The sequence below is a fragment of the Haliaeetus albicilla genome, chromosome 16 (assembly GCF_947461875.1).
Source record: "Haliaeetus albicilla chromosome 16, bHalAlb1.1, whole genome shotgun sequence".
Lineage (NCBI taxonomy): Eukaryota > Metazoa > Chordata > Aves > Accipitriformes > Accipitridae > Haliaeetus > Haliaeetus albicilla.
In genome coordinates, this window is record NC_091498.1 from 30,238,443 (window position 1) to 30,252,771 (window position 14,329).

Consider the following 14,329-nt stretch of genomic DNA (forward strand, 5'->3'; position numbering starts at 1 on the left):
GATGCATAGGAATCACAGTACTCAATGACTCAGGAAAGTGTATGTCATGTGGTATATAAACAAGAAAGCAGCATACATTTGGATGCTGCACATTGTACAAAGGAGTAAGATGCAATTCCTACAGCCTCTTCTCAAATCTTATTCAGTCTCTGAATACCAGACACCAGTTTAACATAAAGATTTATCAAACCATATAGCAACCAAAAGCAATACAGTAAATAATTAAGATGCAGGAGTGACTAATTAGTGATTTAAATTTATGTAGGGAAGACTACAAAAAGTAAATGCTCTGAGCAAGCTCCTATACCATTCACAGAGTCACAGGGATTTGACGTTGGAAGAGATGCACCTCTTATTCTACAGGTTGTTAAGTAATGCATAAACAGAAAATCACAGCTGTTTAAATCCTAGTCCCATAAAGGTGGTGTATCTTTTGCTATGAACTCTAATGGGACCAGAATTTCAGCTAAGAAATAAAGGCACATTTGTATGATGCAAGGTAGAGGACTCTTACAGCACAGCAGAAATGGACCTATGCAGGATAACTAGAAGAATAGAACATAAAACAGTATAAAAGCATAGAAGGTATTCAAAATATTTCTCCTCTCCCCCTGTCATTCCTTTGGACAATCATAGTTCATGGATTTTTCTAAGCAGACAACTGGGAAGAGCAAACAGGGTGCAGCCCTGGTTCACAACACTCAGGTAAACTGGAAGGTGGGCAGCTCTCCACAGCCCGTCATCATCACAAATCACATTTCAATCTGAAAGCTGTACGGAGCAGTGCGGTTTATCCCTACCTCTACTGTTGCCCTGTATTCTAGGGCAACCTAGACTTAGCAAAATAAATTAAGAAAACTGATTTGCTGCTTTGATCCATCAAGGGAGTGGAATAATCTGTGGAGCAAAAGTGAAAAATTTCACAACTGTAGACAGAAATTGCTGTGAATCGTACTCTCCAGAGTACAACTCCAACAGAAGAACAACCCACTAAGCCTTCCATTTCATTATTCAAACATCATCAATATTTCACTAGACGAGCTTCAAAATATTAACTAGGAAACTCATTTTTAACTAGTGCTCCACTGGTCCGTTACCTAAAAGAATGGGCAGGGTTTTCTTTGACTTAGTACTTTTTTCAGCTTACACGATCAAGAAGCCTAGCATTTAAAGTTTGTTAGGGTTTTTTTAGAAGAGACTATATGAGAATTTGTGATCATTAACTGACAGGAATGGATACTCTTTGCTGAAATATGTATTGCTAGTGGTAAATAACATCATAAACAAAATACAATTCTCTCTCCTTATCACCAGCTGACTGTCTCAACGTGAATTTTATTTTAGAATCTCACTAATTAAGGATTACCGACTGATTTTATCCTTCATCTGTGTTCCTTAAAGGGCTGAACTGTCAGGGCTATTGTTGCTGTGCACTATTATGGCTGGGAAAACCTTTGTCCATAAATTCAATTGATCTTTCTTATCTATTCTGTCACTCTCCTTTACAGGAAAAAGCCGGGGAGCGGGGGGAAGCAGCTATCTCCTAACTAAAGGTCTGTGGCTGATGATCATTTTCTTGGCTTTTACACTATTACTACTTTACATCTATCAACATTCTGCATTTTCAGTACCTACCTAGCGCAGGTGGTGCCTAGAATCAGTGACAGAACAAACCCCCCAACACACAACCGTTCATGCCAGGTAAGAAACATGTCTTCACAACAGGGAGCACTGTAAAGACAAGACATGCAAACACATAAAGAAAAAAGAGGAGAGAACCCCCCCCCAGGTCTAGTGACTGGATTAGCAGTGATGAACAGACCCCATAAGCACATAACAGCCCATAAAGGCAGCATAAGAATGGGCAGTTCGGGAAACTGGCTGGCAGAAAACAACGTCGCAGCTCCAGAAATACCTGCAATGAATGAACTGGAGGAAGGAGACTGTGAAAGATGGCTGAAGTTGTTAAACAGGAATCTAAGGATTACTATGAGACAAAATTTAGGGACTAGTTTTAAACAGTATGAAAAAATAGGGAAAAGGAGATAGGAAATCAAAACAGTGCAGAAATTTAACACTAATGGCAATAATCACAGACGAATATTTCTGAGTAAACAGAGGTACGAGCACGTACTAAGGACAGAAATCATGACTGCTTGCAATGGCAAATGGTCTCTCTCAATGGTCAGTTGATTTTAGTAACTTCTCAAAATACAGCACATTCAGAAAAAGTTTTTAAATAGCACAAGTAAGACTTACCTAGCTTGGTACTACGTGCTAGAAACAGGGAATTTAGGAGGATACAATAACGCTAATCATATTGCAAGATCATATTCTTAGCTATTCATGCCAAAAGCAGGATGATCTAAAGCAGCAATTTTTGCATGCATTCATGCAAGCCACACACAGCTAGTGGAAATTTCAAGCATGATCACAGCAGAAATTTCTTTGGAGAACCAAGACCTCTCAGGTCCTCAAGCTTGTTAGGGGAATAAAGTTATGAAAGGAATGAAAACAAATATTATAAAACAAATTTAATTTCTTGTTTTATGCAAAAACAGACCAATTTTTCTCAAGCATTAGCAAGGAGCTTACTCATTACTAATCTACAGGCATTAAAAATTAGTGTTCATAATAACCTAGGAAGGACATTAAAATCTTTTTTTAAAAAGAGTACAAGTGCTAAGTAATTCATGTAAGTAACATAAGCACTTGAGTGCAGCAAGCATAGAGCAAAATCCAGCAAGCACTGTTAGACTTGGCATTTCTGCAGCATATTCCCAGACCAAAGATGAAAAGGGAACATGGTTCACATGTGATTTCTGAAGAGGCAGGAGGGTCTGGCAAGGCAAGCAATATGCTAGAGCTAACGAGACATCCTTTACCGAACGTACTCCATGCAGATCCACCTGAGAAGTCTCTACACAATTTCTGGGTCTGCTCCGGATAGTGAATGGTTACTGCAAATGCTGCTAAGGGACGCTGGATTTACCACTAAGCACGTTTTCTAGGTCCATTTAATTGAATTCTGAAAGACATACTTCTGTGGGGCACAGGCATACAACCAGTTCAAAAAAATATCCTAAAATGTACATTTCTACACCATTAGGCATCAACTACCTGTAGAGATGTAGCAGTTTTATACCCCTAGTCGCATGGTATTTAATTGTAGTTGAAGTAATCAGTTTTACCAGTCTCCACGTAGGTACACTTGGAGTGGGACTGTAGCCCCTCCAAATGGGGAAGATCAGGGGCTGTTACAAACTGCTGTCTCATAGGAAATCTCACGGGAAAAGAGAAAAGACAGAACCATAGCTCTTACACATGCCGGATGGGGTCAGATAGTTAATTAGAAGGTTTGCGATGGACCATAATGTGTTTCACAGAGCCAAACAACCCCCAGACAGCCAAACGGCTTTTGAGTCAATAATTCTGTTTGGTTAGTTCAAGGATGATGCTGAGGGTGCTTTTAGAACTGGCACAGTAGGATTTCAAACATCAGTATTTAAATGTTTTCCTCATTTAAAAATATCATTGAAGAGGGTTATTATTAAATTTATGGAACAACTTTCACTTATTGCTTAGATTTTTAATTATATTGCTACACACAAAAAAATCATTATTTGTACTAGCCAATACCTTAAGAAATCATCATGCAGCATTCAAAAGGACTGCACTTTTCTTCATAGGTATTTAAAAGCTGGCTTGACTAAACAAATATCTTTCATTTGCACAGTATTCTAGGAGGACTGGAAAGAAAAAACAATTAAATTGTACCCTTACGGAAAAACACCTGCTTCTTTATTTTTCTTGAAAGTATCTAGATCTACTAAGAAAAATCTTTCAAAAATATATCCTAGAAAAATCAACATTTTTGCCCACTGTGGTTTGAATATTCTAATTCTATCCAGTAGCATGTATCTGTGAAAAGCCACCATTAGATAGTTTTCCGTCCCATAGCAACCACTTTGTTTTCTCAGGGAAATAAAACATTTTTACATCCTTAGGCAATACCTTTCTCTGTGTGGTTTGCTAAATGAAGCTGTTTGTAATCTAAAACTAACATCACAATTTACACTGGGCTTTGCAGAGATTTATAGCTATATATGTGGAAAATAAAATGCTAGCCATAGGCTTCTCTAGCCGTATATATGTGTGCATGTGCATGTACACAGTGAGAGTGAGCATTTCACATTTTATGTGAAAATCCTGGATTTGTTAATACAATACTGCTTATTTAAAGTAACAGATTCCATTTATTACATGCAACTACATTATTAAACAATTGTCAAAAAGAAAGCAATGGAAAGAAGAGGTAATGTTTTAATGTTCTGAATGTGCAATGATAATTTAGGTCCGAATTTGCTAAGTGATAAGAAAGTAAATAAGACACTAGAGACTGTAAGCTGCTTGACAGGATCTTCCTGTAACTGTCACCACCAACAAATTCATGGTAATCCAAAAACTTCAGGGCTGCTGGCCAGAGCCACCAGTTTTCAAACAAGGGTTCTCAATTCCTTACCAAAGGTCTCTGTGCAACTGGCGTTTTCTTAAAAGGGTTTTTTAATTATTAAATCACACTAAAGTGACTATACCTATTTTAAATAATTTACTGATGCTGCTTTACTGTGCAAGTCACTGCTGAAATTCCCTACAGGCATTAGACGGAAGCAAATGTGAAGAGAGAATTACACAGCATAGTAGTATGCCACCAAAATAATGGCAAAAAAAGCCACAGAAGCAGACCTCGTACTACACTGTGACTTACTGTAATCATGTGAGCGCTTCAGTGCTGACCTGAATGTTGTCTCCATTCAAGCATAAAAGGACTATCATGAAAGAAGAATTCCAATTTACTTTTTTTTTTTTAAATTTGGCAATCCTATCACGTCTTTTCATGACATCAAACTGTTGCTGATTTAAATTTTGAACAACAAGGGGCACTGGAATGTGCAAAACTCTCCCAGGGGAAACTGGAAATGCTTGAGATACGGAAGGCTAAACAGGATGGTAACACCCACACAAAATGCTGCAGGAAGATAGTAAACTGGAAATTAAGATTCAACTAGCTGTTGTACTACACCAGATCTTTAGCAAATCCTATTTCTCCTGCTAAATTTTCAAAAATAAAACATCGAGGAGGTTACAAAGGGTGAAGCTTTGAATTTTCATAACTGTTCATTAGGGTTGCTGATTTCAGGAAAGATGAAATATTTCCATCACTCTTTACTGTAGCTTTTGAAACCAAATGCAGAAAGAAGACTAGTAGGAATCCATTTGTTCTCATTGTGCAATTTCAATTTTTTGTCATTAAGCTTTAATGTAAGAAGTAAGGAAAAGACATGATCTGAACAGTGTTTATTTCAATGATGATGCAATGTGATGGGTGCACTGCATAATGTCATACGATATCAAAAGATGTGTCCCGGTGTAACCTCCCTTATACATAGTGAGAAGCCTTTCAAAATACAGAAGGGAGCTAACAGCTTTGAAGCCGTTACTGGAAAGTTGTCACTTGCTTTCAATAACCAAATAGGATTTGTGACTATCTAGCCTTAGTGGTCCAAGTTTCTCAGATGCTTAGTTACGAAACTGTGCCTTCATTACCTTCTGAAAGGCTCATCTTTCTTTAATTTATTAAGCTTTTTGTCATATGAGCACAGAAAAGAACTGTACAAAAACGACTTAAGGCATGTTTTCTGCTCCTTCGTTTCGGGGCTGACTCAAAGCTGCACTAATTAAACCAGAGCTCCCCAGCAGGGCTTCTCGTTCCATCAGTCAGGGATGCCTGGGTGATGGGGACAGTTCAGTCACGCTTTTCCTCTTTCTTTGCCTCCTGAAACAGGGAGGACTGATACAAGAACTTTAGTTCTTAGTTTAGAGTTTAGGGAACTCCTAAAGCATCGGTTAAGTCAAGCCTGGATCAGCTCAAAGCTGGTAAAGAGATCTAACTAGCGGAAGCAGGACTAGTAGTTTTGCTTATTGGTTTTGCAACCCATTTGGGTATTTTGGCTTTCAATACTTTGTATAAATTCCAGAAATACTTTGTATAAATTCCTCTTCAGTTGCACGTTCATAGTTTTAAGAATTAGATCAGCTCTCAGTGCCTTTTTTTAATAGATAGAAGGTGATGGCCCATACTGTGTGTTTATGAACATTTTATCAGGTAAAGATGGAGCAGAATTAGGAACCCATGAGGTTTTAATTCCTTGTCAAGCAATTGTCATGGCAGATTCTGACAAGAACAGAAAATGTCACAAAACTAAGCAGAACTAAGCAGTCCTCAAGATTTCCAACTTCTAATAAAAACAGATCACGGTACATCTATACATTTCAGTACAAAGGCTGTAACCATGGTAGAAAATGCAGCACGATTTGATTCTGACAACCTGTAATCCTAGTTATACCACAGTTTGAATAAAAAAATTTAAAAATCTCCAAAGCCACTACATTACAACTTTAAACCAAGAAAAACAAACCCTAATGAAACTGCTTTGAAAACTTCCTGTATTTTAGCTAGGGCTCGGGGGAAAGGCTTAAAACATTCATATTACAGCACAGCACACCACCACTTTGGCTGAACTAACATAAAATGCACTTGAAAAGATACCTGACGGGAGAAGAGACTAAGGGCAACTCTGAGCAACTGATGGTAGGAGATTGGAGATTTACTGTCAAGTCTCCAGGCACAGATAACCTCCGATGTTGGACAAAGAGCAGAGAAGCCACTGCACAATATTTCAGAGGTTCACCAAACTGAAACATTTTCATTAAAATGTTGACTTCACTGATATTGAACTCTTCTCCAAAATAAAAAAAAACAGTTATTGGAAACTTCTAAACAGCTCTAAGTGGGTCAACGCTGCATAGGCAATCTTAAAAGCTGTCAACCCTATCACTATTGCAGTTACCAGGCACTGTCAGCCTTCATAAAAGCCAATCTAACAGATTCTACGTCCCAACAATTTCTTATAGTAATGTGTAGCTACACACTGAGTAATCTTTCTTTTCCTTTGAGACATAACAGTGATAACTGATAGCAATGAAATTTATTCTAACTGAATGCCTCTCACCAGGAGTTAACTGACTTATCTTCAAACTTTCTCCACAACAGAGGCAAATTCTACTATAATACAAAGGCCATCCCATATATTTATTCCTCCAAAACATAACGTGCAAGCATTTAAGAAAACAAATGATCTGAATTATGTCTTACACTCATGATGGAAAAAGTATTGGCTAATTCATCCCTACTGATTTTAAAAGAAGTTTATTTGGGTTTTAGTGAACTGTGAATGTGGCTTTTGTTGCTCCAGCACGTACTTAAGTTCTGAAAATTCTTCCTTTGATCCAGCATCAAACTATTAGTCACACTCGTTTCTGAAACTCAGACTGACAGACAGATAAAGTACAGTTAAAGTGACAAAAGAGTACAAGCAAATACACCTAAAATAACAATAATGTTTAACATTTCCTTTATGCTTCTGATAATACTAAGGACACTGAAAAAATCTAAGATCTGTTGTTCTTTTGTTAAAGTATTTGAAGCATTTTATTTCAAGTTTTGAGAACTTAATTGCTTTAAAATGGCTTCTGCCACTCACTGCAGAAAAGAAAAAAAAGGATATGCGTATACCCAGACATATGTACACATGTCCACAGACAAGTGCGCTTGCTGTAGGCAAACTACAAGAACTCTTTATGTAAGCTTTCCTTGTCTAAACTGTTCTTGATAAACATTTTACATGAATAAATATGGTAAATTTGAGTTCATGTATTCTACAACCATTCTCCTACTTTGCAGAGTCCCTGGAATTCTGCACGGCTCATGCAGACACCTTGCAAATCTCAGGGCAGCATCGAGGCCATTGTCTCAATCAAATTCCAAAGTCAGGATGTTCAAAAGGACCTCCATGCCCAAATTCTGTTGGCTTCAGATAAAAATTAAGCAGCTATTTTTTTAATACTTTAAAAAATTCCAGCTTACATTGTTCGATGAAATTTGGAGTCTTTCTATTAATAACTGCATTGTAAACTACATTACAGTATCAATAGAGTAACACCAGAGTAACACATCAGTAGATATTAAGCAATAACCATTCTATTAAAAGAACCTATTAAAAAAACCCCACTATCTGTATTCATCGAAATATTTATACATAATTAGTACCCTATTTATTACACATGAAAAATATTAAAATCAATGTGTTTTAAGGTTTTCACAAAAAACACAGTGCATCAAAATTAAATGAATGACACTTTATAGTGGACGGAAGACAGGTGCACTGAGAACTATTCATGGGGGACTACCCCATTTATTGCCATGTACATCTTAATCTGTGGTTATATAGTTTAAAAAAAAATCTTAATGCATATTAGTCTCTCTTTTGATCTATTGTTCTGACAGCTTACGTTTTTAAATTGCTAATTTGTTCTATACCATAAAACATTTATTTTTTATGCAGAAGCTTTCTAACCAAAGCTGTCCTTTTTCTGCTGCATATTTACAGGCTTTCCCAGGAACAAGGTAGGACGGACCATGTAGAGTAAGCTGCCTGTATACAGAATCCTTGCTGAAAAGTCATCTGCAAGAAAACTGTGAGGTGAGGTGCAGAACTGCATTATTTTTTCCTTGACAATATAAATATCCAGTACTCCTTACAATAAGACCACTCTTAAAATAAATTTGTTATTCTAAATATTTTTCCACATCTACAATTGTTTACATTTGATAAAGAAGTTTTCACTGGTCTTCACATAGAAGGTTGCCCAAAATTAAGTAAAGCCTTTTACATCAGTTCCAGAATAAGTTAGGCTTTGTTAATCAGGCACAACATTTCTGTGGTACAACGTATAAGTGATGTAAAAATTACTGTCGGTAGCACCTCCACGCAAAGGCTGTGCTTTGTCTGCCTTGCTGCTAACCACTGTCTCTGTTCATTATGGTACTCTCTCTCTCCTGCGAACAAAGGCCAAAGAAATTAAGTTCTGCAGGGCTGCTTGGTGATGTTTCCACCGAACCATTAGATCCCTTTGTTGCCATTAGAGTACATCGGACTCTTGAAAGATTTAGCCTAGCTCTAGGTGTCCTCTATGGTGCATCCCGCAGCTCTCCTTCCGCAACAGCTCCAGCTGGGATGCTCCAACTGGGATGCACCTGAGCACACTGCAGTTCCCTCCTGGCTCGTGCAGCCAAGCTTCCCAGCCACGGGAAACCCCGCAGAGGAGCAAAGGGGAGAAAGGGACTGGTGCATCCCTCTGCCTCCCTGGGACACGGAGTTGAGAAGTGCCGAGACAGTTCACCTAAAGGGGACCTACGGGAAAGCTGGAGAGGGACTTTTTGCAAGGGTATTTAGCGATAGGACAAGGGGTAATGGCTTGAAACTGAAAGAGGGTAGATTTCGATTAGATGTAAGGAAGTTCTTCGCTGTGAGGGTGGTGAGGCCCTGGCATAGGTTGCCCAGAGGAGTTGTGGATGCCCCATCCCTGGCAGTGCTCAAGGCCAGGTTGGATGGGGCTTGGAGCAACCTGGTGGAAGGTGTCCCTGCCCATGGCAGGGCTTTGGAACTAGACGATCTTTAAGGTTCCTTCCAACCAAAACCCTTCTAGGATTCCATGAATACAGTTTAGATGCAGTCCCTTTCCATGACAAGTCAAACATCTTAAGAAAATACAGGCCCCTAGCATTCTGTTTGACATACTGACTGGGATAATATAGCATTTAAACACTACTTTAGATATATGATTTCATACATAGGGACACAGTATAAAACATATTAAGAAGACATTATTCTATTAGTCACAATGAATAGCATCTTACACTAGAAACACTTTCTCTATTTCCATCCATCTTTTCAATGTTCTGAGGGCCAAATGGGGAATTCAGAGTCATTTGGAGCCCAAAATCTTTAACAGAGACCCTCTTTATCTACCACCAACTTAAAGAAGCCCAAAACAGCAGAATTTGGGTCTGTGAAGCCTTTCCTTAGGGGAAAGCTATGCTCTTAAATTACCTTTGTGTTTCATTAATCTTCCTTCACTGGGAATAAAAGCACCAAAATCAGACCTTTCTACTATTGCCCCCAAACAGAAAAATTATCATGGATTAGCCCTTACCTGACAGCAACAGATTCCAGGGACTTCTACTTGGATATGGGAAGCAGGAACCTTTAAGAAGGGCAAGGAACGAAGGCAACATCAAAAAGAAGTTAGGTGTCAGAATTTGATTTTAAGGGGAAAATTTGAAAGCAAAAGTTTATGCAAGCGAAGCTCCTCTGATGGCATGATTTGAAAATGGAAAAGTGGACAAAATAAACATTTAGAGGAGATGAAGCAGCTAACTCTGGTTTCTCTTAGTTTCTCCTATTCTGCTGTCCCTGCTACTTTGCACAGGAAATGAGGAAATGAAAATGAGATAATGATAAAGGTAATGGAAGGTACTGAAGAATGTTAAACATGATTAAGGATGGCAGAGGAAGGTGACACAGGGTTTGGAAGACTGGAATATCTTTGCGATACAGCTGGAACAATGAGAAAGACTGCTTTAACTGCAGTGTTCTGAATGGCACATGTGAAAGTCAGGGACCAGTTTCTGTAGTGATGGACAAGACACCAACACCCCCCTCCCTGTCTTGGTAGCACCGGAATCGTAGCATCACCATTACAAAAAGATCACTTATCTTTTTGGAAAATGGCTTTCAGAGCATGTTTGGTAATTATTTCAAATTTAAATCGCATCATCTCAAAACACTTTTTCTCTTTTTCCTCTCTATTATTCTTTGGTTATATTTTGAGAATTCATATTGTACAACGTGATACTAGTAAAAACCAACCCTTCTAAGAATGTGCATTTCTGCCAGATTTTTAGCATCTCTACATCAAATACTATAAAAAGTCCACAAAATAGTCACAGGACTGGTTTTGAGTATTTATGGAATTCTGTTATCATAGCTATTAAACTATAGCTGCTTTTTAAACATGTGCACAACTCTATGCCTCATTTACTATACAACCTCTAAAATTTCAAATGCTTTCAATCTTTTATCTTATGTCAGACTAAATTTAGTTTAAAAGCATTATTTTACAATATACTTATCTACAGTTCACATCTGGATGTCTATACATTCACAGGACATTGTTACATTTGGGGAGTTTGGAAGAGTTGTATTTTATGACTGTTTTGTTCAGTAGCATGATTCCGTATTTTAGGAAGTTCTTTCTATCCACACTCCCACAGGACTCTCATATCAAACATCATTTTCCAAAGTATTTGATATATGTCAGATACATCCTGGAAGTTTTCACATTTCACATTTGAGCACTGCAATTAAATATTTTGTTTAGAATGGCTCATGACATAAGTTTCAGAGTTTTGATATTTTAGGAATCAAATTATGATCCTGAATAGATAATTATAAGCCTAACCACAAGCAAACAAGAACAATGGTTGTGCTTTAATCATCTAGCATTCTGGAATATAAAAGGATATTTTCTAATAAGCTGAAAAAGGAGAAGAGATCTGCCTACCCCAGGGACTGAAGCAAGTGTACATTAAGATGCTCAAATGCCCCTTAGTAAATTCATAAGGGAAAAATTTGAAGAGGTTTTCCTACTAAGTGGATCATGGGTGGGTTTAAGTATTGCTTCAATTATTACAGCATTCAATGTGTTTAGATCTACCTATATGAACCATTGCACATATTATACACAAAAATTGCATGTATCTATGCCTCAAGGTTTCTTGTGCAGGAAAGGATACTCCAATTATCCCTTTGGGACATACTCAAGAGTGAAGAGGAGGTGCAAAAAGGAATCAGTGTTCTGAGCTGGTAAGACAGATTAACATTAGTGGCAGAAAAACAACAAAAAACCTCTGTTCCTGATAGTTTTCAGGAAGCTTAAGCAGCAGGTACAACAATGGAACATTGAAATCTTGAAGGGAGTCCCAAGGAAAATAAGCTTGTAATGGAAAATTGGCAACTGACTTTTTCATTGTAATAACAGGTATTCAAACGGAAAAGAAGAGAAAAAGCAAACATTGCCAGTATTTTGGCATTTGTAGGAGTTATCCAAAAAAAGCATATCTAGGTTCTCCACAGCTTTAACCTGAGAAAAAAATGCACATTAATGCTGCAAAGGAGCTGACACTTTTCATCTGCAGCCCACTCAGCCAAGGAACATCCACTTATATACCCTCATGCATTATTCACCAGGAAAATTGAAATAATCTACCAGTGGTTAAGCAGCTCAGAATCAAATGCAAATCAAGGGAAAGCAGTTAAGAATGAGGATCATTCATAAGTCCTGACACTCCTCCACACCGCAAGCCTGGAGTCTCCTGCAGGAGCCACACGAACCATTACAACCTCAGTCCCGGCGGCTGCAGGCGTTTGGTGCAACTTCACCTGCAAATTGCCCTGTTTCTCTAGTGACGGCAAAAACACTGACCTGTGCCCGTGCTTTGAAAAGGAACTTGCTTTATTTCTATTCAAGTAGATTCTCACTCCCTGTCAATAAAGGTGGGCTCTTTGGCACATACCTGAGAAAATCTGACTTTTAAAAAAATTATTTAAAGCCTGTGTTTACTGTAGCACTGACTACAATTATATTCATTCTTTATCTGACTATGAAACTTCGGACATACAACAGTCAAGCATAAAAACAAATTTACGTTATGTAAAAAATATTTCCAGTGAGGGTAGAAGTTACTGCTGTCACCACCTTCATCTTCAATAATACAATTCAATGGGAATTACCTTAGACCACGATTTATAACAATTATTTTATTATCTTTAGGAATATACACAGTAAACATTAAGATCAGAAACAATAAATTAATTTTTAAATCACAGTGAGAAACTAAAAGCCCAGTTAGCCATTAAGAAGTTATACACCATTACTTAAAAGCTTATGTAAACAGTAGCGACACGCATAATTTTTGCAAGTTTATACAAATTACCCTGGACAAATTTTCCATGAAAGCTACATAAACCTTATATTATGAAGTATTTCCATGCATCTGGATTTATTATCATTGATGCATACTCAGGCAGCTGTAAACTCCATGCATTAATGTTCTTTATCAGAATTTAATAGCTTTAACTCTTCTGGTTTTAGGGACAATCATTATACTGTTTGTGTTTAGGCAGTGCAGTTTTTCCCCACATATTGTACACAGCAAAATAGTTTTCAGTTCAATGGAAACTGATGTTTATTTTTCAGACAAGACATTTGCAAGGAAAAAAAAAGCTAGATTTAATCAACCAGTTATTTATTTCAACAATTGGTTGAACCCAAAAATTCTGCTGGCAACCCTAGACCTGATCTCACAAAATTACAGAATGACAAATTACAAACATTTCTGTCATAACTGTAAAATTAGAAAGTGCAAAATACGGGAGAAAAGAATCAAATATGCCTCACTGTAGGTGGCAAAAAAATTCCATTAAGGTCCTATATTTTTGCAGTCTTTTCAGATATATATCTGACTGTCAGAAAGCCTAAGACAAAAAAATAATAATCCTGAATGTCAGATATTCCAGGTACAATACGAAAAATATGCTGTTGACGAAGGATAAAAATCAGACCAATAACCACCTCCACATAGAATTCAAGATGAAATACTGTTTCAGTAAGAATTTGGCTAGTATCTTTGGATATTCACACACATTTTAAATGATTTGAAACACTACTGACATAAAACACTATGCTGGCAGCTCATTTTCCTCTAGTTGAATTGTATTTCCCTTCACCAATTTTCAGTTAAATTTACTCTTTTAGATCTGCTGGAGTAACAACTGGAGTGTGACAACTACACTGTATTGTAGTGGCTGTGTAGTGACAACACACCACTTACATCAAGGGAAACAGGACCCCAAGTCAGAGAGAATAGGGTTAGGCTCTCACTTTATGGAAATTACCAAGACATTTTTAATGTTCCTATAATCCAGACCAAAACTCTACTTTCATGGTGCCTTCTTGACGATTTCTACAGACAGATCTATACTTTCCCCTAGGAAGACGAAGCACAAACCCATCCTGAAGGAATGTTAACCTCCGATTCTCAGAATCCTAAGTACTTCAAACACGATCCTTTCACTATAAAGCTATATTAAATTTTCCATAGACTGTTTGGAGGCATTTCTTTGCCAAAAATAACCCCTGAATTTAAGGTCAACTGAAATTTTAAAAAATCCTTTACAAAAAATTATCTTATATCACTTACCATCGTACACACATACTCAAGATCCTTAATTAAACCAATTATTCATTTAGGTTGAATAATTGAGATCTCCTATGCTTCTATTGCTGATCCAAGATACAAAGCAGT

General features: G+C 37.4%; 1 protein-coding gene across 11 annotated transcripts in view; it reads right to left on the bottom strand.

The window, feature by feature from the left end:
- SHANK2 (SH3 and multiple ankyrin repeat domains 2) overlaps positions 1–14,329 on the bottom strand; it is a 363,547-nt gene that overhangs the window by 243,327 nt on the left and 105,891 nt on the right. For 7 of the 11 annotated variants that reach the window (XM_069804140.1, XM_069804146.1, XM_069804141.1 and 4 more), the window contains exon 13: positions 10,117–10,167. The exons of the other annotated variants lie outside the window; for them this stretch is intronic. In XM_069804140.1, coding sequence (XP_069660241.1) covers positions 10,117–10,167 — 51 coding nt within the window. The remainder of the gene's footprint in view (positions 1–10,116; positions 10,168–14,329) is intronic. 11 annotated transcript variants of the gene reach the window in all.